The 27,109-nt window shown below is 39.8% G+C and overlaps 1 protein-coding gene across 2 annotated transcripts in view; it reads right to left on the reverse strand.

Annotated features, from left to right (window-relative positions):
• Window positions 1–27,109, reverse strand: part of TRPC6 (transient receptor potential cation channel subfamily C member 6) — a 137,787-nt gene that overhangs the window by 30,015 nt on the left and 80,663 nt on the right. The window contains exons 2-5 of one of the 2 annotated variants that reach the window (XM_040460836.1): window positions 12,965–13,739; window positions 8,907–9,092; window positions 6,358–6,522; window positions 908–1,124 (exon numbers count right to left, since the gene is read on the reverse strand). In XM_040460836.1, the coding sequence (XP_040316770.1) occupies window positions 908–1,124; window positions 6,358–6,522; window positions 8,907–9,092; window positions 12,965–13,739 (1,343 nt within the window). The remainder of the gene's footprint in view (window positions 1–907; window positions 1,125–6,357; window positions 6,523–8,906; window positions 9,093–12,964; window positions 13,740–27,109) is intronic. The other variant, XM_040460838.1, reaches the window with a different exon arrangement.

Genomic DNA, 27,109 nt, shown 5'->3' on the forward strand with positions numbered 1-27,109 from the left:
CATCCAGGGAGGCCGCCTCTGCCCTTTCCACAACCCATCCCATTCTAGACTTAGATGTCCAGTCTGTGTACATTCACAGTACCCGAATCGTGCCTCAATTACAGTATTTGTCTCAGTGGTTTTCATTATTGATTTACTTATTGATCTGACCCCCACGCTTAACTCTCCTGGCCGCAAGGACTGGGCCACATTAAGCTCAGGATCCTCCTGACCTAACGAAGGCACCACTTGCCTATTTAATCTATTCATTCGTAAAATCCGATTGAAATACCTTTCTCGTTTGCATTATGTTTAAGGGCAAGCCATGTGTACAATTGATTCTGATGACAAATAGTGTATTAGTTAAGACTGCTTTCCCTCTGCCTCACCTGTCATTGGGAGATCTAAAGGAAATTACTCAATCCTCACCTGAACATTGTAAATAGATGCTGGTATCATGTTACAGATTACAAAACCAAGGTGCAGGGAGAGTGTGTGAGTTCAGGCATGTGAAGGGCTTTGAACAGTTCTTGGTACATAATAAAGTTCGATACATGTGAATGACTATTAGCTTTGGTTCCCATTACATCTCAACATAAAATCATGCAGTCGTTGTGACATCTGAAGTCCTAGCTCTCCCAAAACATGAATGGGAGTACTTCGTCCCTGGCAGGATTCAATTAATACTATCGTATTGTTTCCTCCTGGGTTTTTCTTGGAAACTTAAAAAGCACATGGCATGTGACAAAGCTGTGCCCCAATAATGAACCCGAGATAACTGTGTTTTAAAAACAGAAAATGATGCACTGTATCGTGCGGAATGTATTTGCATAGCTGATGTGTGAAGGAATCAGTGTCATTCAAAGTGCTAAGCTGTGAAAAAAAAAAAAAAAGAACAAAACAAAGATGACACAATATCGGTCTTTACCTATTACCCAGGATATAATGAGCATCTCCATCCATGAGAAGCAGGACGTTTTCATCCTGAACAGCTGTTTTGCATTATCTGTGCTGGTTTCATTGGGAAGGAGTTTGGTGCCTTCAAATCTGTCAGCAGCATTCATCACCAGCAGCCCCAGAAAAATGGTGAAGGAAGCAGCGTGTGCCACAAACTTCATGAACGGTCCGCGCATAATCTTCCCCATCTGCCACAGTGCACAGCAAAAGAAAATCTTAACTTTGTTTTGTACACTTTGCAAAACACACACACGTGTGCACAAGAATAAATGTCTGGATACTGCAATGTTCTCCTAAGAAGGTTACGTATATATTTATATAATTGATGAAAGAACAGCAACCCTTTATGCTGTGCTAAAATTCTGGTCACATCCGTCATCCATATGTGCTGCTATTCTGGATTTATGTTTAAATAAATTAACTTTTGTGTTAAATGATACTTAAGTTCTAAAAATATTATATAACTCTGACAAATAGTATTTTACAACAAAAGGCAGGGCATGGTATCATCATCATTCATAAAAAGCAAACTACTTGGGGCGCCTGGGTGGCTCAGTTGGTTAGACATCCGACTTCCGCTCAGGTCATGATCCCTCAGTTCATGGGTTCAAGGCCCGCGTCGGGCTCTGTGCTGACAGCTCGGAGCCTGGGGCCTGCTTGCGATTCTGTGTCTCCCTCTTTCTCTGCCCCTCCCCTGCTCATGCTCTGTCTCTCTCACTCTCAAAAATAAACAAACATCAAAAAAAAATTTTTTAAGCCAACTACCTTACTAGGTACAAAGTGCTGAGGAGGCAGCAGTGAAACTACTGAACTGAATCTACTTTGCCTGGACCTTGGTCGACGTTGGCCTTGCTCACTGCCCTTGTGTGTTTCACGGACACGCAAGCAATGCGGGTGTCGTGTGAACAATTCCAAGGAGAGAAATCCCCACTGAGGACAGGGCAGCAGGGCAGTTCCCATTATACATTCGGAACAATATCCTGGAAAGACACTGGATTGAAAATCCAAAATTTTCACGTCAGGTTCCAGTTTCATTCCCTCATTAGCTGAGTGGCAATGAGTAAATTTCCTAAACTATGTAAAAATCAGACTTTCTGTGTGAACTATGGAGGCAGTGAAAGCTCTTGTGCTTCTACAAGCCCGGATTAGTTCCCATCTGCGACGCACAAATCCCCCTCGCTACAGCAGAAGGATGCTTCGCGTCCGAGATGTGTCTCAGGGGCTCTGCGCACCCCCTAAGATGGTAACCGCCACCCAGGAGGTATGGACAGGACTCTTCCTTAGGAGAGGGTTCATAACTTCCAACAGCCTTTCAAGCGAACCTATTATTCCAGAAAAAAATGTGTAAATTGATAAACACACCACCAGCACTTAGCCAGCACTTGTTTGTGCCAAGTACTGTTTTCAGGGCTTTACTCTGTGAACTCATGTCACCATGACAATGGTTCTAAGAGCAGGTGCCCCTAAAATGCCACTGTTGTTGATGAAGAGGCTGACAAAGGTCCAGACACTGGCCTAAAAGTCACACAGCTCATACGTGGTGGAGCTGGAGCCTGAGAGCAGTTCTTGTTTCTGAGTTGATGCCTCTATATGGTTTACAAAACAATTTCATATTTTTTCATTGAGGTACATAAGTATGTCAGTTCTTCTAGAAAAAAAGAAGCTCCTTCTAATATTGAAAAAAGGTAAGTAGTACAATGGAAGGAATATAATCAATGTTCTCTGTTCCTACAGACTTTACTTGTTTATGTGGTTTTCAAAACCATAAAAGTTAAAGCTGAAATAAATCATACAGTTAGTCCCTTCTCTCTTGGTATTTAGGATCTTATGTCAGAATATCAGAATGCATGTGCACACAAGTATTTATCTCACTGTATCTAGATCGAGCTAGCTAGCTAGCTAGCTTGAAGCCAATGGATCCAGAGAATTAGCTATATTTAGATATACTGCGGAGCCAATCCAAAGTTACTCTGTAAAACTCTGCTGTAATAATGTCTAAAAATCCTACTTTCATAAGAATACTCATTAGATTGAATCAAACAGTGTGTTTTTTTAAGATCCTGTTTAAGTAGAACTCTCAAATAATTGAGTAAGTGTAAAGCAAACACAAATGGGTAACACAGTAGGTTTGATTTTCTTTTGCCCACTGTCCTTAACTATGTTTCTGTACAAATATGAACTGTTACAGAGGTTGGGGATAAAAATGGAGTTGAGAATAAGCAGGTTGGATCACTCTGGGACATGAGGTGAACTGTCCTGGACAGTGTCCTGTCCCTCAGGGCAGAGTGTGCGATTCCCCACTTCCACTGGGGTGTGGCCCTTGTGTAATATTGGCTCCTTCTTGATTTTATTCAGAAGGGGGAGAAGAGACTCAAGCCAGGCATTTTTGCTGTTATGAAACATGCTGGTTTAAAGGGGGAAAAAGCAAACAAACAACAAGCAAACAAAAAGTTCATTGGCAGGAAACTAAAATGGTGTGTTCAGATATTTATCATACCCTCTATTTCTTATTACAAATCATTTAGAGTTTTGTTTCTCTTTTAACTAAGGGAGATTTTTGGCACCATTCAGTGGACTTTAAGAATTGAAGTGAGTTATCCATTTTAGTAAAATTTGTCATTTATACATTGTGGGATGTAAACAAATTTCTAATAAGGTTAAAGAAGGGCACTAATCAATTGAATAAGGTGAATAATTAATGCACCTGACAAATTTTTGAGGTTAAGCACTGAAAGAAATACTTGGCTTTAAATATTACATATTATACTTTTTTCAAGTATTTTTAATGACTAAATACCTAACTCCAAAAACCGATAGAAACAGAAAAGTTTGAAGATAGCTTAAGCTAAAATGGTTTGAAATCACAGCGTGACCTATTTTTATTTTATTTTATTATTTTTTTAATGTTTACTTATTTTTGAGAGAGAGAGAGTGAGGGAGGGAGGGGCAGAGAGAGAAGGAGACACCGAATCCAAAGCAAGCTGGAGACTCTGAGCTGTCAGTCCCCTGACGCAGGGCTTGAACTCATGGACCATGAGCTCACGACCTGAGACAAAGTCGGATGCTTAACTGACTGAGCCATCCAGGCACCCCTGACCTATTTTTATTATAATGACCATAAAACATATTTGGGTTATGGTGTTAAAAGAAAATAAGTGAAGAAAAGAAAGTTTCTGAAAGAAGAAAGCAGACTTGAGGAAAGAAAACCCAAATTTAAACAGGAACAGACTCTGTCAAGGTGCACAGGCTTGCAATTAGATGCCTTAATTTTCATGGATGTATTGGAAATTTTTTAGTATTTAAAATGATATTTTAAATAAAAGCATTAATTTTGAGCTATCTTCCCCCATAACCTGTGAATAATGTTTATGTTTATTGCTAAGGGAAAATTTGTGAAAATCGATTATATCATAATGCTTCAAAGGCTAAATAACAGGCAGTAAAACAGATTTTATTTTTATTTTTTATTTTTTTTAAATTTTTTTTTTCAACGCTTATTTATTTTTGGGACAGAGAGAGACAGAGCATGAACGGGGGAGGGGCAGAGAGAGAGGGAGACACAGAATCGGAAACAGGCTCCAGGCTCTGAGCCATCAGCCCAGAGCCCGACGCGGGGCTCGAACTCACGGACTGCGAGGTCGTGACCTGGCTGAAGTCGGTCGCTTAACCGACTGCGCCACCCAGGCGCCCCTGGATTTTAGATATTAAAATAAAATACCTTAACAGTGTCCTTATAATTTAATTATTTGCCTCAAGGTTCCTACACAAGGATGAAAAACAGATGCCAAGAAAGAAACATGACCAGGGAAGAAGAAAATAGTAAAGGAAATCAGGTTAATTGGGATTCAGTCAAAATCTAAGAAATTCTACAGACTGCCCCAAATAGTCTCCTGTCAGAACAGCAAACATTCTGGAAGGCATCATGCTTCAGAACTCACTGGATATGGAGAAGGACAAATACTCAGTTTAGGAAGATATTGTAATTTTACCGAGCACAGGGTAATCAGTGAACAAGGATAATTCAAAACATCCCCACCCCCACATACTTCATTCAGCTCACATCTCTGAAGACTCAGGAAATGTACGTTAAAGAGAGAAGAGACAGTAAATGCATAGATGGAGCCCATGTGCCCATAAGGATGGGTCAGAATTTTTGTTTCAAAGTGAAATCTGTCATTTCTGTGAAAAGGGAACAAAAAGAAAACTGTACCTTTCTAGAAGAAAACCTATGCTGCAAATTTCTAACTCTAGTAAATCTCACTATTTTCATCATTTATGTTTTACTTATAAAAGCTCAGTTTGGGGGCCTTATCTTTTTAAAGGAAAAACAACGCATAATGATAGCTTTTACCCTCAGGAGAAAACACCCAGTTTCCAGCGGGTTTCTATCATCGCCACCACAAAGAATAATGTTGTTCCCTCTCCGTAGAAAGTCTTGCACCTATAAACCATTTAGGAAGGTCCTAAGCTAAAGCATCAAGTATGTGACTATGTAATAAGAAGACAGTATGTTGGTAATGGGGATACATGTGTTTGCATCCATGCGTTACCAAGTTTGAAAATGAGTCAGGCCCACATTAAGAACAGCAGATACTGAACTGGCATTTTCACAGAGCACACGGATGGTCCAGCTGACATTTCAGCCACATAGCTTTAGAATTATTTCAGTCTGACTTTCAGATTTGAAACTTAAACGTTACAAAAATGTGGTTTCAAAAACATGGAAGAATAAGATTTTTGGCAATGCAATTCTGTGCCTGTTAACAGAATGATAGGTCCACATGTTTCACACTTGTTCCATCACACTAAAGAAAGGCTGGATCCATCTGAACACATTTTCACCAAAGTCTGGGCACATGGATTTTGCTGATAGGCTATCTTTGCTGTCCAGTTACGGATTACTCCATCCCTAAAGTAAATATTCTTGACTGAACCAAGCATCACATTAGAATTTACATGATTATTCTCTATTTAGATTAAGATTTATCTGGTAATATGAGCTAAATAAATACAAAAAAAATAACTTTAATCTCAAACTTTGTCAAAGGAGGAAAAAAAGATAAAAAATGTTTATCTTTTAGGATTATATTTGAAATATGTGCTCAATGCATACTATAACCTCAAAACATACATGAATTAGACATGCCTACAGAGAGGATGGAAACATAGTAACTAGGTTTTCCTTCTCAATTTAACAGTGGTGCTATTGTAGGTTAATTTTCTACCCACTTTTCCCCTTATTTCCTATAGCAAATAGATGTCATTTTTGTAATATTAAAATCAATAATATTATTTAAACCCAACTCTGACATCTATGAAGTTTTCATTTGGAAAACAGAATTTTCCTTGCTTAACTGGCTCTGATATATACAGCTTGACCTACTTGTAGGTGACGATGAGGTCCAGGCTTCACAGACATACCTTGCTGCATGGAGCAAACCAGTAAATGAGAGCCAGGAAGGGCAATCCGACAGCAACCGCCAGGACCACGAGAAACTTAACCGCCATGGTCTGCTGCCGCAGACCGGAGAGGTTCTCATACCATATGGACAGAAGCTGCTGCTGACAGTTTGGATGAGCTACAAACTAGCAGGGAAGTGACAAAACATTTAATAGCTTGATTAAAGAAAAGTTCACCAACTCTTGGATTCTAAATATTTTGTTCTGTGGTTTCCCATGAAAACTACTGTTAGAAATAAAGAGTAAACATAGAACATCTAGCTGACAAGCATCAAGCAAGGCGGCAGGAGGTTCTAACATGTCTTATATAAATTCGAAGATTCCAACTTATCAAATTTTTCCTTTATAACTAACGGGATTTCCTTGAAAGTATAGAAAAAATTCTGAAATTTAATATTACAAAAAGATTCGTAAATGCTTCACATAAGGACTTTTACATTTATATGTTATTTTCCATCTAGAAACAGTGACGTAAAGATCCTACTGGCCCAGGGGTGCCTGGGTGGCTCAACTGGTTAAGCATCAGACTCTTGATCTCGACTCAGATCATGATCCCAGAGTTGTGGGATCCAGCCCTGCATTCCTGCACTGGGCTCTGTGCTGAGCATGGAGCCTGCTTGGGATTCTCTCTTCCTCCCACTGCCCCTCTCCTGCTGCTCTGTCTCTCTAAGAAGAAGGAAGGAAGGAAGGAAGGAAGGAAGGAAGGAAGGAAGGAAGGAAGGAAGGAGAAAGAGAGAAAGAAAGAGAAAGAGAGAGAAAGAGAGAAAGAAAGAGAAAGAAAGAAAGAGAGAGAGAGAGAGAAAGAAAGAAAGAGAAAGAAAGAAAGAAAGAAAGAAAGAAAGAAAGAAAGAAAGAAAGAAAGAAGGAAGGAAAGAGAGAAAGAGAGAGAAAGAAAGAGAAATCCTACAGGCCCAGATGTTTAAATACTTTCTTAAAACAGCATGCCATCTGTTCTGCACTGACCTACAATGCTAAACTTATTAACTCCCATTTGTATATGGGTCTGCTTCTGGACTGCCTATTCTATTCACTGATGTATTTTTATTTCTGTGCCATAAATTCTTTCAATTAACAAAACTTTATAATTAAATTTTACTTGTTATTTTTCAGAATTTTTAAATTCTCACATATTTATTTTCTACAAAGAATATATGGCAGGGGGCAACATGATTTAATCTACAAAAAGCAACAATGCAAAATAAAAATTGATAAAAAATGTTGAAAGGTTAAAAGAACTACAAATGCTTAAGGATGGCTCATCTCGAAGATCATTAAAACAAGAAACAATGTTTATCTTCTCAGAGTTGCAAGATTTAATAACACCTATTGTGAGTAGAAAAAATAAGCCCTCTCATACACCTCTGGCATGTATGTAAACTGGTGCACTGTTTTTAAAGAAAACTTAGCAAATGTTTTAAATTAACAAAAACCTGAAGAAAGTAATAAACACCCTTAAATAGTAAGCTGATTAAATGAAATAGTGATATAACAACACAGCCTTTGAAAAGATGAGATGGATGTTTATTTACTGAAATGTGAAGATGTACAAGATATGAATTTGTGGAGAGTAATATAATGGAGAGAAACTACTCTCCATTAAGAATTGAGAAGACAGGGGTGCCTGGGTGACTCAGTAGGTTGAACATCAGACTCTTGGTTTCGGCTCAGGTCATGATCTCATGGTTTGTGAGTGTGAGCCCCCCTTTCAGGCTCCATGCTGATAGCAAGGAGCCTGCTTGAGATTCATTCTCTCTCTCTCCCTTTCTCTCTCTCTCTCTCAGCTCCTCTCTCTCTCTCTCTCTTTCTCTGGAAATAAATAAATAAACATTAAGAAAAAATAATTGGGAGGATCAAGGGAGCCTGGCTGGCTTAGTCAGTGGAACATGCAACTCTTAATTTTGGTGTTGTGAGTTCAAGCCCCACGGTGGGTATAGAGAGGTTGCCTAAAAGTAAAATCTTAAAAAAAAAATTGGGAAGATAGAAAGGGGGCATATCTATACTGTTTTATCCTTAAAAAGTATAGTTTTAAAGATATGTAACCTAAGAAAGCAGTCAACAATGGGAAGTGCTGCATGAAGACAGAGACTGAAAATGCCCCACAGATACACAAGGTGCAGGAGGAGATTCAAATGTTCTAAAGCAGGAACTGAGGGCACTGGTCCTGGATCGGAACACAACAGATGGGACCTGGAACGGAGTCTCAAACACTGATGTTCCTCTCACATGACCAACGCCTTACCATCTGGACACACAAAGTCATTTCTATACCATTAGTTAAGTAAAGGAGAGTGGCTGGCAATCAGGGCATAAACACGTCCAGATGTCACAGACTTGTGTGGAGTGTAGGTTACATGACTCACAGCCAAGCACGTATGATTAGAGAAACTGCCTCATGCAACTAACTGTTGGTTAGAAAAACCCAGCTCGAGCTGATTATGCCAACTCTTCAGCCTTATACAGCAGCAGTAAGAACGGAAATGGTGTAAATGGGGCTTCAGGTCTGGCCTTACTTTTTTTACTTCATATTTAATGGCAAGTTTCAAGCGGCTGAGATTTGGACGGCTGTGATCTCCCCCACCATGATACACTTCGATGTCCCCATTCAGAATGGCCTCCACTTCTTCGGTATTTCTGCACAGATCAAGGAGTCCAACAACAAAATCCTTGCACTGCATTGACAGTTTTTTGTAGTCATTCTGGGAAAGACAAAGCAAAACAAAAAACAATAATGGAGAAGTAGCACATTTACTAGGTGACGCAGTGGAATTTATCAGTCACTTGACAGTTGGGAGAGGAAACAAACAGAAAAATTCTATCTTTGGGTTTACTGTTCTTTTAATGTGCTTTAACTGCTGTTCTACTGAGTGATTTCTGAAGTATCTTAGCACCATAAAGATGTTCTTCATATCCAAAGAAAGGAAATTTATCTAAAACACAAGCAAAGCTATTGAATAGTGTACTGTGCCCAAGTCACCTATAGGATCAGGAGAATATGAAGTAAGCAACTTTTCCCACAGCAGGATCCTACCACTTTGCATACATCATGTCTCATGTTCATGACTTCACCAGCAAGCACATCATGTACATTTGGTAGATCTTTGTAAGATCTTGTAAACTGTTGGTAAACTTGAGAAACACAGGACATTTGGAGAGATTCCAGAGAAAAGCAAACATATGTCATTTATCTATTTAATAAATTGTATTGAGTAACTTAGCGTACCAAAATCAGGGTCCAAGACAAGATCTAATATAAAGTCTGAAAACCAGGATTCTTCTTTGGAGAAAAGAAAACTTAATGCAAATGCTTCTGTTGTAATTTGTTGATGATGACCTAATATTACGTTGGGAAGACTTAGGAAGTATAGATTATATTCAAACATAAAAAATTCACATCTTGAAAAGATGCCCTACATCACTGATGACCAGAAAAATGCAAATCAAAACCATAATGAGATACCACCTTACATCTGTCCGAGTGGCTAAAATCAAAAAGACATGTGTTGCCAAAGATGTGGAATAAGAAGCCCCCATGCACTGTTAGCAGGAATATAAATGGTACAGATGTGGTGGAAAACAGTATGGAGGCTCCTTAAAAAATTAAAAATAGAAATACCATAGGATCCAGTAATTTTAACACTGGATATTTACCCAAAGAATATGAAAACACTAATTCTAAAAGATACACGGACCCTGATGTTTGTTGCAGCATTATTTACAATGGCCAAGAAATGGAAGCAGTCTAAGTGCCCATTGATAGATGAATGGGTAAAGAAGATGTGGTGTGTATGTTATGGAATATCACTCAGCCATAAAGAAGAACGAGAACTTGCCATTTGTGACAACATTATGGTATTATGCTAAGTGAAATAAGTCAAATAGTGAAAGACAAAGGCCATAGGATTTCACTTACATGTGGACTCAAAACAGACAAACAAAGCAGGAACAGACCCACAAAAAGACTGGTGGATGCCAGAGAGGAGAGTCATGTGGGGGATGGACAGAATGGGTGGAGGGGAGTGGGAGATAAAGAATTCTAGTTATGAAATGAATAAGTCAAGGGGATAAAAGGCATAGAGTCAGAAACACAATCAGTGATACTGGAATAGTGTTGTTAGGGGACAGATGGTGGCTATATACATTTGTGGTGAGCACAGCAGGATGTGCAGACATGTTGAATCACCATGTTGTGCACCTGAAGCTGATGTGACACTATGTGCCAACTATATGTCAATTAAAAACACAACTCTGTCTAATGTATATACACCAGGTATTAACATCTTCATGCAGGTCTTTCTAATACTTCCTCCCCCTTTTTTCTCTTACACTGAAATAAAGCCATTTATAGGTCAATGTTAATCAGGAAAACCTATCAGCTTGAGTTTGTTGCATGGCAAATGGATTATATTACCTAATTTAACCTTTAGGTCACCTTGCTCAGTTTGGTTAAATAATGTGTCCAAGATCATGTAGCCGCTAAGTGTCAAAATCAAACGTTAAATCCAGCTGTTAGGCCCCAAACCCTCTGCCTTTAAGGACTATGCCACTTTGTCCCTTCTTTGTAGAAAGCTTTTCTATTTTGAAAAGTGGGAAGAAGTAGGAAGCACGTAGGGCAAACACTATTCCCGTTTTCCACATCAAAAAACTAAGGCTCCCTGAGGTCATATAGCCTCAGTGGCAGAGTTTACTCTTAGAGTTATAGCTTTGCTAGTTATTTCCGCCATCCTGAAGCTGCTGGTGTGTTTAGAATGAAAATGTCCCTTGGGAGAATCAGGAGAGGAAGACGGTGCAGTGTGAGCAGCTCTGGATGTTAGGCAATAAGGAGGTATTTTAGGGAAGCCTATATGGGTGTGGGTGCAGCACCTACCTGGGCTCCTCTCTGTAAATCCTGCCAAGTGACCTATTACAATTCAGTGGCTTCTAAACAGGTTATGCCTTCCTAACTGCGGGTCCAAACAGACTCCATGAAGGCAAACTGATGAAACAAATTCTGCCTAACGGAGACTGGCTCATGCTCCTTCTAAACAGGTATCTAGTCAGATAGTACAAGGAAGTCACAAGGAAACAGCTTTATCCTTTTCATGAAACAGTCAGTTAGGGACACAGGGACAAATGTTAAGGTGTGCAAGTACATATGTTCCTCATGTCCACTGTCTATAGAGTGGTTAGGGGCTTGGGTTTTTCCACTCAAATACACCTGTAATCAAATCGCAGATCCTTCAGTTTTTAGCCATGTGATCTTAGATAAATTAAAATCATTCCATGAGGTAGGCGCTATTATTATTCCCATGTTACAAATGAGAAAACGGAGTGTTAGATTAAATAAGTGTTAAAGAAACTACACGTGCAGGGGCACCTGGGTGGCTCAGCTGGTTGAGTATCTTGGTTTCGGTTCAGGTCACGATGCCAGGCTGGTGAGATTGAGCCCCGCATCAGGCTCTGCGCTGATAGCTGCAGAGCCTGCTTGGCTTGGGATTCTGTCTCTCCCTTTCTCTCTGTCCCTCCTCTGCTCATGCTTGCTCTCTCTCAAAATAAAGAAGTAAACATTAAAAAAAAATAGCTTTAAGAAAAAAGATTGTCTCTCTCCCTCTCTCTCTGCCCCTCTCTGCCTCAAAAGAGAAAGAAAGAAAGAAAGAAAGAAAGAAAGAAAGAAAGAAAGAAAGAAGAAAGAAAAGGAAAGGAAAGGAAAGGAAAGGAAAGGAAAGGAAAGGAAAGGAAAGGAAAGAAAAGAAAAAAGAAAAAAAAAAGAAACCACACATGCAAAGTACTTCGCATGGTGCTGAGCATTTGGCAAGCATTCCATAAAACACATTTATTTTATTCTGTATCATCAAAGGCAAGATCTGAAAACAGGCTGTTTCTTGACATTTCTAAGTATCCTTGCAGCTAAAGGCAAAATTTATCTTGCTCTGAAATGTCTTTTCCCTCTTTCTCAGCCTCCTCAAATCCTATGCATTCTGCCCATATGCAGCTGAAATGCCATGTACCTGTACCTTTCCCTGAAAACTAATCTGAATCAAATGTTGCTTCCTCTGGATTCCACAGCACATCACTTACAGTCCATCTAGTGACTTCACTTCTCTCTCTACTGTATATATTTATGTGTGCATGTGTCTCTCAAGTCACCGTGACTTCCACCAGCTTATTCATCTTTCTGCCCTCAACAGCACTTCTCGCCATGCTGTGAACACAGACACAGTTCCAGAGGAAACAGAACCTGGCTGTAGGGTACAGCACGCCTGGACTCTGGTCCCAACTCTGCCAATCACCAGTTGTTGGTCTTGGGCTTTAAGTGACCTTTCTGTGCCTCCATGTCTTCATCTGCAAAGCAAGTAAGGTTCTCAAGGTTGTGATAAGAATTAGACATAAATGTAAACTCTATAGAACGTGTCTAAATGGTGGTGACCACAAGTGTTACGACATATCATTGTTAACAAAGAGCTTGTTGAAAAAAAAATACAAAATTACCTCCTGTCCGCAGTAGCTAGCACAATCCTCAGCACCTATGGAAGCTTATTAATACACCTTGACTGATGAGTGAAGAGTGCAGTCCTTAACGTTACAGACCTACCTTGAACTCCTTCTCAATGTTGGCCAGCACGGCCAGCTCATTGCTGAGTTCTAAAGCTGTCATGACTGGGTCTTCACTAGACAGTGACAGGTAAGCTGGACTTGCCAGGCCCTTGTAGGCATTAATCCTAGATCTGGAGTGACTAAAGGAGTCATGCTTCTGTTTCTGGCTGCACTCACTGCACTTGCAGAAATAGTCATGAGGCCGTTCAATCCGAGCACCCTTCCGCAAGAGGGTATGCACGATTTCATACTCCTGGCAGTGGGCGGCCAGAATGATTGGAGTCACATCATGAGAGAACCGTGTTCCATCTTCATCATAGGCATAAAAATCATCTTGCTGCAGTTCCGACTGGCTGGGGCTGGTTGCTAACCTCTTGCCTTCAGCAAAAGCTGGATGACTGAGAATAGCTTCCACAATCCGAACATAACCTTTACTAATAGCTAGAAGCAAAGCATCCCCAACACGAGAGAGGTTTTCTTTCTTGAGAAGAAGTTCTGTAATTTCCAGATGCTCGTTGGCCACGGCCAACTGCAGAGCATTCTGGCCCATGTAATCCACACAGTTAACATTGAGGGACAGACATTCTTCTAACATCTTCCTCACCACTGGGATGTTGCCGTATTCAGCAGCATCTAAAAAACGTTCCTCCTCAATAGATAAGCTTGTTGAGCGATCGTTAAACATGTAAGCTGGTCCTCGGTTGGCTAACCTTCTCCCCTTCTCACGGAGAATCGTCTGCCGCCGGTGGGCCAGTCTGTTGTCGGTGTCCTGGCTATAAGGAAATAGAAAGATTGGGAACAAATCATATTAAGAGCATTTTAGTGAGCCAAATGACTTGCCATTCAACTAATGCAGCCCTCAAGTATATGAGATGTCTCATCATCTCTAGACCAACTATAATAGAAATGAGAATGCATTTATTTGTTAATGGATTCCAAGAACTTCTTTAAGAAAGCCAAGCACTTTGCAGATTTCAATGTTTCCATTTGGAGTGGAGACTCTGGCAATTCCTATAATCTCTCTGTGCCATTGAAATAAGGATTAATGTGAATGTTTCAATCACAGATAGTATAAGAAAGACCCACAATCACTCACCAATATTATATACAGTGTGAAAATATTAAAAAATAGACAAAATAGTAAATCCATTCAACACATACTTACTGGTTCCCTCCTATGCCAGGGCCGGGCACTGTATAAGGCCCAGGAAAATCAATGGTGACAAAAGTAGAAACTTCTCTGCCCTTATGAATCTTATACTCTACTGGGAGAAACTGGGAACTAGAACATTGCCTTGTTATCAGTTGTTTGTCATGATAAACCTATAGCAGGGTTATGTAGCATAGCTTCCAGGAGAAAGTTAAAGGCTAAAAATGGAAGGATGAGTACAAGTCAAGTGAGGGTGTGCTTTAGGAGGGTGGGACAGAGGTTGGGTACAGGTAGAGCGCTTTCTCCAATGGAAGGGTCAACCAGACACTATAGCACAGGTTTCATTAATAGGAACAGTTAAGACTTGGACTCTGCCAGGTGTTCTAAAAATCACTGGAAATGAGAACATTATGAGTAAGGCACAGGTGGGAAGGAACACTTCTGTGATGGAGATGGGTCAAAGAGATGGCCAGCCTTTAGTGCAGGCCTTCAGTCTGTGATAGGAGACAGTGATCCCTTCTCTAGTCAAATGCTACAATGGACATTTTCTTCCTTATTGATTTATAACTGTATGTCTTAAAGTTTACGGCTCAATCCTTATCACTGTCACTAACCACAGACTCAAAGGTACAATTCACTGCAGAACAGGGAAGGGCCATGTTAGGAGGGTGGGGGATGAAAGGAAGGAAAAAGGTGTGGTTGGTGATAGATATGATAGATGTTTCCTCTCTTTGTAAATGTTTCCTAGAGCCATCCCTCTGAAGACTGTCACAAATTTCCCAGTATGAAGACAACTTAAATTGGTCCAAAGACCCCATAAATGATCTTCTCCTCCAATGTGGCCTAAATATCTTTCTCTACGAGTCCTTAACCATCTTGATATCCAATATCCAGGTAGTGTTGTCTACGGTTGTGTGATTCCCAAAGAAATAGCAAGATGTCAGCCAACTCACAAATGATTATGATTCTCCAAGGAGCTTGAACAGTATGCTGCCATATTAACCAATGTTTTCCATAGACTCATTCAACAGTGAGCCCTCCAGCCATCCATGGTGTCTCTTCAAAAGTGACCAGCCTGATGTGTTTTTTTTTTTAATTTTTTTTTTTAACGTTTATTTATTTTTGAGACAGAGAGAGACAGAGCATGAACAGGGGAGGGTCAGAGAGAGGGAGACACAGAATCTGAAACAGGCTCCAGGCTCTGAGCTGTCAGCACAGAGCCCGACGCGGGGCTTGAACTCACGGACCGTGAGATCATGACCTGAGCCGAGGTCGGCCACTTAACCGACTGAGCCACCCAGGCGCCCCCCTGATGTGTTATTAAAGAGACAACTTTGTAAATTTAAAAAATAATGTCAAGGGCAATGGCTACAACACTAGTAATTTCTAAAGTCAGTCTTTTGATATTGTATGGGGAACTTTTCTTAAGTATTAAGGGAATGATTTCTACGTGTATTTTGCTTTCTGTAACTACTGCTTTGTTTTCCATTCCATTTTTAATGTTATCAAAGTTGTGCACATACACAAATAGAGGACTCTATATGCTTTATGAAAACAGCAGCCCTCTGTGTTTCATTTTCCCCACTTCCTGATCCCCAGAAGCAATAATGTCAATATTTTAGCTTATTATTTTACAATTTAAAAACTTACAGCCATATAACTTATTAATATTGTTATTTCTGAATTTCCAGGTTTGCAATTATCTATGGAATTCTCACCAAAGGTGAAATTCAGCCCACTTTAACAATCTCCCTGCCCCTGCACACACACCCACATGGACACACCTCAAACACACCTCATGGTCCTTTATCATTCCAGAGTAGTTGCAGCATAACTTTGGCTAGATAACTACAATAATACAGTGATAGTCCTAGCTGTGACAAGGAGTGTACCATGGTGTCTTTCAGGATACTACTTCCCTATGTCCTGAAACCCAGTTGTTAATAATTCTCTTCCTGTATTCATATGCTTAATGTTCTGTGTACTTATGACCAATGCAACAAAATTCTACTCTCCTTTGGTCTAAATCTTGTTTTAATTCATCCAACATCCTATGTATTTTTTTAATTTTAGCCTCTTGAAGAGTCTTTTCTGTAGCCTCCTGATCTGCTAACCTGGACATGGTTACAGTCTAGACTCAAACGTATGTTGTCTTTGAATCTTCCTTTGGCATCATCCCAACAATTCTCTTTGCTTTGCTTTTATGTTGGGTCCCTTGTGTTCTGAATCCCAGACTCTCCTCTTTCTTAGCTCACTCCTGTGCCCTAGTATAGCACATGCTCCACTAGCTGACTGACAAAGTATGTGCAGGAGGTAAACTTCTTGAGATTTTTCATGTCTAAAAATGACTGTATTATTGACAACCTTAATTGGTAGTTTAGCTGGGTAGAGAATTCTAGGTTAACAATAATTTTCAAAGCTTTGTACTGTTACATTCTAGTTTTTGTAGTTGCTATTAGGAAATATGATTCTGGATGTTCTCTTTGTCTCTGTTGCCCTAAAATTACATAATTTTTTGTTGGAGGGAACCTCCTTTCTTCTGTGGTTCTGTGCACTCAGTAAATCTTTTCATCTGGAGAAATGGGTGCTTTTCTAAGAAATATTTTTAACTCATTTCTCTGATAATTCTGTTTTCTGCTGTCAGTGTTGTTTCTGGGACTCCTTTTGGATGCTGGACATTCTGGGATTACCACTAAATTTTCTTATCTTTTCTGTCCAATTTTCCAGTTAATTGTGGGTTTGTTGTTTGGTTTTTGTTTTTGCATTACACTATGGACATTTCTTTAACTTTATCCTCTAATATATCTTTTGAAAAATATTCTCTGCTGCTATGTTTATAATTCTCAAGAACATTTTTTTTGTTCTTTACAATAACTTTTCTTCAAGACAAAGACACATTATCTTCTCTTACCTAATCCAGAGACATTAGTGATAAAGACCACACAGACCAGAACACTTTAGAGAATTTACTCCTAAGTTGCTTTTTAATGTATATTATGTACTGTAGATTTTATATTAGAGTTTTTCATCCAAAAGCTAGTGACCTTTAGTAGGCATACTTTTCTATTTAAAAGAAATAAAATTAATTCTAATGTCTCTTCTAAAAGAATGCAATTTTCCCTCATAAAAAAATTTGCCAGCATCTAATGTCAGTTTTGGTGAAAGGCAATTCTTGGAGGTGAGTTTTTAGAAGAGCGGCATTATTTCTGACTTAACAGAATGGATGAAGTAGAAGCATGGAGAGTCTCGTCACATGAGCAGCTATCATTCTTCTTCCCTCTAAGATTTTGAACCCCTTTCCCTCCTCTCTGTCACTCTTCTGGCCTCTAAAAACCCCCTCCAGCGTGTATTACCCCACAGCTGCTGCTGTAGATTGTAGACTAGAGGAACCACGAAGATTAGGGGGAGAGGAAGTGTTGCTAACCACAGAGAATGTGTTCAAAAAGAAAAACTGTAAAATGAAGGGAGAAAAGAGCTAAGATCAGGGGATTTACGAAAGTGAGATGAAAAAGTACTATAGGGAGAACTTGGGGAAAGTTCCTGTAAAAACAAAACCAAAAAGGCATAAAATGGACACAAAATAGTACCAAGAACCAAGCCTCTGTTTTGTTCTTTTTCTTCCATAAGAATAAGAGAAATAATTACTCCAGCCTATGTCATAGGATTTTTCCAGGGTCAATTCAAATCACAAATTGGAAAGCACCTAAATTTGAGTTTCATTTTTTTTTTTTACAGCCACAGGTTTATGCATTTATATGAACAAGAAGGTCACCAACTTTACTGCTTTTCAGCTGTTATTCACATGGAATACCCATGAAAGGCAAGGACTGAGATGGTAATTGAGAGGCTTTTGTCTCTTTAAAAAAAGGAAAATCATTATAAGTAATTTAACTTATATCTCAATTTTTAGTTTCCAAAGTACTATGTTCATATAACACCTCTAAATTTACACAGAGGTAGTTTTGTGACATCTTCAATTCTAGAATTTTAAAAGACTGATTTATGACTTTAATGCCTATTTATCTGAATAATGGCAGGCTCTATCCTAGCAAGCCACTGTTCCAAGGATACGTCCCATTTTCTTCTAGACTGTTATGGCTTTCCTACCCATAGCAGCCATTCTTTTGAGGAAAGAGCAAAAACATTTCCATAGAAAATGTTTTCTTCACGTTTAAAGCATCTCTTGTCCCATTGTGGCAACCATAAATATTAATCCTATGCAGTGACATGAATTTCTGACACATTTTTTGGAAAGGCCTGGATCATCATTACCTCTTCAGTACTCTGTGGCCAGTAAAGCCTGATACAGGACACGTCTAGAGGCATTTGAGATTGCCCTAAGGAAGATAACCACTGCATGCTCTCGGAAGGCAGTTCTTGCACTGGTAGTGAGATAAACCAAGAGCTGCCAGTATGGTGACCCAACAAAATGCATACTTTGCTGCCTCTGGTCTTCCCTAACTGCAGTCTCAAAGGCTCCATGTATTGTATTTTGCCACAAGTGGTGTTGCTTAACCCTGCATTTCAAATGCAAAAGCAAAACGTGTAAAACCACTTTTTCAGGAACGCACATTTTAAGACTTTCAAGAAAGCTATGAGATGCTGCTAGATTACATTACCCCTCTGAGGGATTTTACAAGGCTATACTGTAGAACTGTACATTAATTGCAAAGTAACCTCATAACACCACCTACTAGAAAGAGGAACAACCGCCCAAAGCAATGTATCAACAAAAGAGATATTTTCATTCCAGCTAAAGGGCACATTTTTGCAAAGTCAGTTCTTCTATTTAAGAAAAATATTTATTAAGAATTTTTCTTCATCCATTCAGCCATATATAGCAGGATTAAATGTTTAGTAACCTACATTTTCATGTCTGTATTTTAAAAATTTGTTTTATCACAATATTTAAATACCAGTTCTAGGAAGGAATGTAACTAGCCACTGCCCACTTGGTACTCAAATACTGATTAAGTCATGAAAATCAACGGTTTTTACATACCTCATTTTCCTGATTCTTTTTGCTGGCGAAATATTGCCTGTTGCCCCAGATAGTGAGAGATGAAATAACCCATCTCTATTGAAAATGCCAGCAATGCAAATTAGCTTCTGAGTCGAATGGACTGTGTGCTTTGAGTCCAGAGTATATGTAGTAATTCCTCTATTTCCTGTTCAAATATAATGTGCTTTTATCAAATGGAACTGCTCTTATACAAACTAAGCTTTACATTAAGTATCTAACTTAATTTTTTATTTTGTTTCCAAAATACTTGAAATTTTAAAATCAAAGCACAATTCTACCAAAGAAGACGTGTGAAAATATAAATGGCACATAACTATCCATGTGGCGTGGAACAGCCGAGATAGCAGATTGTTAGATTTAATCTGGGAAGGTGAAAATAAAGGAGATTCTAGGATATATATTTTATTACCTGCACGATTATACAAGGTAAAATTGGACTTGAGTACTTACAATTAACAGTCAACACAACTAGCAATTCTGCAGACCACTTTAGAAGGATGAATGATGAAAGTAGTTTTGTTCTAATTTATAACAATGAAATTATTTTCACTTTATCTGCTTAATTCCTGGCCACACACCCCTGGCCTTCCCTCCAGGGTTGAGGGAGCAGTAAACAGAGTGGTTTTCCTACATCCAATGAGAGCAAGGAATATTTTGCTTTATCACCAGTGGATCCCCAGTGCTTAGCAGAAAGGCACACTGCAAACCCTCACACAACTGTCTAACTCACGCATCTTTCTCATCAAAGGAATTAAGGTCAAAGCCCAGAGCCCATTCGTTCCGATTAAACCAAGAGCAAATACAAGGTACAGCCCTACAAACAAAACACGATGGTTGAACCTCAGTGTGTCTTGGGGTATGTACATCATTTTATATTACTTTCAAATTAGCATCGAGCTTAATAGGGAACAGAGGAAGTTGGAAGACATATCTTTTTAAGGGCGTCTTTGTGACTGCCTTGATCCAGAAGTAGAGATTTTCTTGTCCTTTCCTGTCACTGATTCTGCTCTCTGCATGTCCTTGACACTACACATAAAGCATACACCCATTTTCACAACATATTACCAAATCCCTGTGACTTCCAGAGTTTTCAAGATAGAAATTCTATATATATTATGATTCAGTTAGCTTCAATTTTCCCCTGTTCACTCAAATACTAACTTACTGAGTGATCCTTCACACATCACACCACCACCTTGTTCCAAGAGTGAAACACAGACTCCTGAACTGCTCGTCATGTTCAGTTGGGAGCCAGCTGGTTGTGTGTAAGTTACATATTTTTTGGTTATTTTTATCACCGATTGACATTTGCTTGTATAAATTAGAAACCCAACTACGTAAGAGAATGAAAATAGTAGTAAATAATGAAAGTTATAGAAACTTTCTACATGATAACTAAGTCTGAAATGTCATTGTTTCTTTTTAGCCTCCACTTTCTGGATTATTCTAGGTATCATGGCTTCCTCCTCTGAAGTGTTCTTTGGTTGGTCTCTGGACACATGCATCTATTTTGGTCTATTTTAGTAGAGTACTCTTGAGAATATTAAAAAGTTGATGTGTAATACAAGCAAAATATATCCTAATTATCTCATCAAAGAAAGAGATTTAAACTATTTGCTTCTAATAGCAGAAGCTGCCATAGTCCTGTGTATTACACAAACCTATTTTCCCATTCCACAAGTAACCTCTGTGTAAGACAGATTCCAGGCTGGAAAAAAACCAGCATACTTAAACTGGGTAATAGGAGGAGTTTAATGAAGAGACTCTAGGAATGTGTGGGCAGGAATTAGGGAAATCCAACATGGTGCCAACACTTTACCCAGGTCTAGGATGGTGCAGGATTAGGCCTGAAAGGGGCATGAGGAGGTAATAGTTACTGCAAGTTAGGATAACTATAAGGATAACACTTGACAGAGTTTCTGACCTTTGGAAGAGGGCAGCAGCCAACACTCAAGGAGAGAGTTAGGGGAACTTATACCCTGACCTCCCTCTCTCGTGACCTCTGTTATCCCACAGGGACCTCCCATGGGCTGCACCCACTCAAAGCCTGGGGACAGAGGAGCCCACTGATATAGCCTGCACAGGTCTGCAATGATGTCCTCCCTAAGGAAGAGGACGGTGTGCGTGCAAAGTAGAAAGTGGACCAGAAGAGCCAGGCCAACAACAGCCAGCACACACTCTAAGAGTGAGTCTGACTTTGCCATGATTAACTCCCTCAGAAACTACTGATGAAAGCACGTGCAGAGAGAAGATGGCAAGTGTACAATGTGTTTATTATGAACCCAGAGGCATCAGTTCTCATCTTTCTAGGCTTATTTTCCCTTCAATAAACTATCAGGAGAGACACTCATATTCAACTTCAGGCAGTACACTATCTTAAAAAATGAGCCCATAACTAAGATTCATCCACCTGAATTTTAAGTTAATACTCATAAGAGGCTTAACATGAGCAGTTCTGACTCCGAGGGTGGGAAGGATAGTAATGTAATGTCACAGAAACATTCAGAATTGTTGAAATTGTGTGTTCAGCAGATGCTGAAGCTGTTGACTGCTGGAGGTATCCGTGCTAAAGGAACGGCCTTCACTAACAAGTCTGGAACACGCTCCCAAACTCCACCACAGGGGCCAGATCCAACTGCCCACGGGGCAGGTTAAATCTACACAAGCCTGGCATGAACAAGAGAGTGCAATACAGAGGGGACGATGACTGCATGACGTGGGGAACACTTCAACTGATTTAGAAAACAAACTTACAGAATGCCTTTCTTTGCTGATTTGAGACAGCTCTCAAACCTCATATCCACCATCAAGATCTTAACAGTCCGTCCGTCCTTCCTTCCTTCCTTCCTTCCTTCCTTCATCATTTCAAACATTTACTGTCCCAGGCACTATGGCAGGCAATGGGAGATTCAGCAGGGAAGGACACTCAGAGGGCAGAAAAGAGAGCACTGGTTAAAGGCATGGATGTAAGAGTAACTAGACACAGGTTCAAGTTCTAAGCTGCCCATTGTTGACTCTCTGGCTTCCTAAAAAATAAGGATTATAATGATCCTATTTCCCAGGATTGGTGGGAGGGTTACAATATTGTGTGTATTTTACTTGGAAAATGTTATTTATAGCCCTGTCATGATACTACAAGTCTTAGTCATCTTAAGAACGTTATGCAGTACTCATTATTCTCATTGACGTAAAGATAATGCAAGCCATTTAGTACTCGGTAATAGTAAGTGCTCAATATGTAGTCTTAACTGTTATTATTCTACAGTATTTTCAAGTAATTTGTACTTGTCATAAACTGAAATACACATATCCACCTTCAGTAAAAATGAGGTATGGCAATTTGGTAGAGTTTGATTTTGAACACACTTATTGTGTCAAGGAAATTGTAAGTTTACTATATACTTACCCCTAGGTTTTTAGCTTCTACATAAGACTATCAGGTGAACTCCTATGAATATGTATATTATATTAACTAACTTCACTAGAACTGACAGGCTGAGAACTGACATTCACTAAAAGTTTACTATGTGCCAATCACTCTATCAGTGTTATTTTGTTTAATTTTCCTATAGTTGGTGAAGTTGGCTTTATTACTTCTGCTTCACACATAAAGAAATGTTTTGGGATTTGTCCAAAACAGAGATGATACACATTGGGGAAAGTGCTGTTGTTGTTGTTACTATGTTTTAATACAGCTGAAAAAGGCTAAGATGGAATACCCTTAAAACAAAACAAAAACGAGGCCTCTACAATTCCTGTGTAATACACAGAAAACTCTTTACTAAACTCATACTAACAATAAATGGTAAAGCAAGATTGTATACTTAGGTTCACAGATATTGTATTTCATTTTTATATCTTATTTTACTATTGTGAAAGATAGAGCTATAATTTTAAGTTTAATAAAATCAACAGCATGTATCCCCCACAACGGGCCCCCGTCTGAGGACTAGATCACTGATAACCTTGAGAAGCCCCGTTGTGCCCATTCTGAATCACTATCTGCCCCTACAACGCTACCTGGCCTTTGCGGTGAACGTTCCTTCAACTTTACTATTTTTTTTTAGCTCTTCCATCTTTGTAGCCCTAAACAATAGAGACTGGTTTGCAAAAAGGAGGTATTTAGCACAAACCCAACAGAGGAGGGAAGGGAAACACTGCCCCCGCTGGCAGAGCAGAGGCGTGCCTGCAGCTTTTCGGAGAGCTCATCCGCACCCCACCCCCACCCCACGTGAGTCAGTTGGAGTACCACGAGTGGGTCCTGGGACACACAGGTGACATCCGGCTGCTGTTCTTGCCTCTCTTACAGAGGATCAGGTCAAGGCAAAACCCCTCGGAGGGAAGGGAGGACTCACCGTTTCTCTACTCTTCCGTAACACCAACGCTGTTAGCCAAGGTCTTTTGCATCATCTCCTTTTCTGTGTTTTCAAAAACCGATTTCACCAAAACAAAACATTGCATTACACTGCAGGCTTCATAGTGTGACTATAGCCACAGTAGCTAGAAAGCTCCCACTTCCACTGGGCCAACAATGGAACGTGTCTACTTCCATTGGCACAGCTACATTCCGCTGTCAGGGGCCTGGTCAGCAAGCTGCAGTGGGAAATGGGATTTTCCAGGCGGCTGGAGCTATAAAAGTTATATGACTTCCCTGAAGATGGGTGAAAAGGAAAACCACTGAAACCATTGCTTTGGTGCAACACAAAGCAAACTCACTGACTAACTCCTAGAGGCTTTGGAATCACATGTACAAAAAACAAGGCTCTACTTTTCTATGGAAAAGTTATTCTTATTTTACCCTTCTTCCTTCATGGCAAAAACAAACTTCAGTCCCTGTACAGGCAACCCACACCATTTTGATGAACTGCATTATATTGCTATGCGAGTAAGTTTAAAATTGAGAACGGGGCCCAAGTTTCAGGTTTTCTCTATGCATCCTACTTGGTGATTCCTTATTAACACCCTGAGTCACAGAGTGAATGTGAGTGCATGGGATATATTTCTGCATCACTTCTGCTTTATCCACCAAGGCACTAACAGTGAAACCACAGACCAAAATGCCAGGTGAGCACTAAAAAACGGTGTCTTTCAGGGGCGCCTGGTGGGCTCAATCAGTTAAGTATCCGACTTCGGCTCAGGTCATGATCTCACAGTCCACGATCTCACAGTTCATGAGTTTGAGCCCTGCGTCAGGCTCTGTGTTGATGGCTCAGAGCCTGGAGCCTGCTTCAGCTTCTGTGTCTCCCTCTCTCTCTGCCCCTCCCCCGTTCATGCTCTGTCTCTCTCTGTCCCAAAAATAAATAAACGTTGAAAAAATAAATAAATAAATAAATAAATAAATAAATAAAAATTTTTACAAAAAAAAGAAGTCGGTGTCTTTCAACCTTCTCACTTTTCAAGTACCTGTCTTAAGTTTTTTAAGAAGAGGAAATGTGTAAAAATTACTTTCTAATGATATAGATACTTTCCACGTGAGTAAACTAAGGCCCCCAGTAACTTACCCAATGTTAAACAGCTACCTATAACCTTAAACTATTGACTCCTTCTTCACTCCAAGACGTTATTGATGTGAGAAACAAAGGCAAAAGAAAAAAATGAAATTTCCTTACTACCCATTGACAACTCCTTGAAACAGGCAGAGTGACCTTCCTCTGGGAGCTCAGCTGCCTGGATGATGACATTTTGCTAAATGTCATCTTAGCCTGATGCCTCAGGATTCTGTAAATCGACTTTAATATGTATAACTTCCTTTGGAGGGGCGCCTGGGTCACTCAGTTGGATGAGCATTTGACTTTTGATCTCAGCTCAGGTCATGATCTCACAGGTTCGTGGGTTCAAGCCCCACATCAGGCTCTGTGCTGACAGTGCACAACCTGCTTGGGATTCTCTCTCTCCCTCTCTTTCTGCCCCTGTGTCACTCACTTCCTCTCTCAAAATAGATAAACTTGAAAAAAAAAGATACCTTCTCACAAGGGGCTTTAAAAGTAAAGCCCCAATCTTTAAATTCTAAGTCTCCACTTCCTGCTTTTTCCCCGCATCTTACCACATATCACCATCATCTATATTTTACCTATTTGTCTTATTTATGATCTGTCTCTCTCACAAGAATGCAGTCCTGTGAAGGCATTCTACACACTTCCCAATGCCTGGCACGGTGCCTGCACTTGTGAGGTCCCAGGGAACATCTGTTGAATGAATGGAAAAGTGTACAGATATAACCTGAATTGACTGGTGTAAGGAAATGAATGTCTCTCCAGTGCCGGCATTACACAAAGTTTTTTTTAGGAGGTCAATAAAATCTATAAAGCTCTCCCAGATTAGAAACAGAAAAGAGAGAAAATACAAATTACTAAAGCCAAGAAAGAAAGAGGTACATCATTACAGATTCTGCAGGCATTGAAAGGACAGTAGCATATGATAGACTACCTCATGCTTATAAATTTCATAACTCGGACTAGCAAAAACATTTTTAGATACAACACTAAAAGGATGATCCATGAATTTTAAAAAACTGGTACGTTGGGTGTCATCAAAATGAAGAACTTTCACTTTTTGAAAGACACTGTTAAAATAATAAACAATAAGCCACAGTTTGGAGAAAATGTTTGCAAATCACATATCTGATAAATGAGTTGTATCCAGAATAAAGAATGTACAATATTCAGTAATAAAAATCTAATAAAAAAGAGCAAAAAGAACCCAATAATATGAAGAATCCAATTAAAATAAGCAAAACTTTGATAGACATTTCACCAATGCTTAAGCATGAATGATAAGTAAGCACAGAAAAAGCCACTCAATGTTATTAGCCAACAGAGACGGAAATGATGACCTCCGTAAGGCACACTGCACATCTATGAGAATGGCCAAAATTAACAGGAATAATTGTGCCATACTCCAGTGAGGATGCAGGACAATGGGAACTCTTTTCTGTTCCGACTACTATTATTTTACTACTACTACTATGCAAGATTTCTAGTTCACTAACATCCCCTTCTGTATATGGGAGAGTTCAGACACTTTAGCGGACTGTTGGCTGTCTTGGTGCAGGAGACGGGGCTGTGGACCCTTCAAGTTGTGGGTTATCTACCTTATTCTAAGACAAAACCTTTTTCCTTTTTGCTCTTTTTCTCTTTCACTAGCTAATAGCCAAAAGACACTTCACTTTTGCCTTTCTCTCTAGATCAGACACATCATGAAGCATACTTTTTCAAAGTGTGCATGCTTCCAAGTCCTGTCTACGCTCTGATCTACCGGGGCACCGTCTTTAGGATTTTTCAGACAGAAGGTCAGCTTAGTCTTTCTGGCAGTAGTTTTAGGTCAACCCAAAGCTGTTTGCTAGTTTTCTTCTGATCTCTCTCCCATAGTTTTTCTTGCTCTGTCCTTCCTTGTTCTGGAGCAGGCCAGGGTGGAGGAGGGCAGGGGAGCAGGATGTGAGAACTTGCATTAGGATCTAGTAGGATTTTCTCTTGCGGTTATTTTGAACTTTGGTCACCTCCTGTTGTAGGGGCCAAGGGCAGGCTGCCCCAAGATGGGCCACTTTGTCATGAACATTATTCTGAGTAAAATCAATCCAAACCCAGCAGATTCAGGAAAAGCTCTTTACCTCCCCCTCAATTGCCTGCTTGTACCAGGAAGAGATATTAACAGAGATTCCTCTCCAGCAAAGGAACTCATCTGTGTAACAGAGCAGCCCTGTTTTCCCAAACATCTCCTCTCACCTTCCTGCTAATGGCCTTCATGTCCTCTGTGTCTGCTTCCTGTCCTCCAACTTGACCCCAGTCCTGAGCTCCCGGAAACATCACGATGCCTCACTGTTTTTGGAACTCCTGGTTTGTGTGGACTCCCTGTATGTACTCCTAGTAGATGTGATTTTCTCCTGCTAATGTGTCTCATGCCAATTTGATCTAAGTCCAGCTAGAAGAACCACCTGGCAGGAAAGGTCTTCCTCCCAACACTGTCTTCAGGTT

Source organism: Herpailurus yagouaroundi, unplaced genomic scaffold, assembly GCF_014898765.1.
Source record: "Herpailurus yagouaroundi ecotype Mexico unplaced genomic scaffold, PumYag 251, whole genome shotgun sequence".
Classification (NCBI taxonomy): Eukaryota; Metazoa; Chordata; class Mammalia; order Carnivora; family Felidae; genus Herpailurus; species Herpailurus yagouaroundi.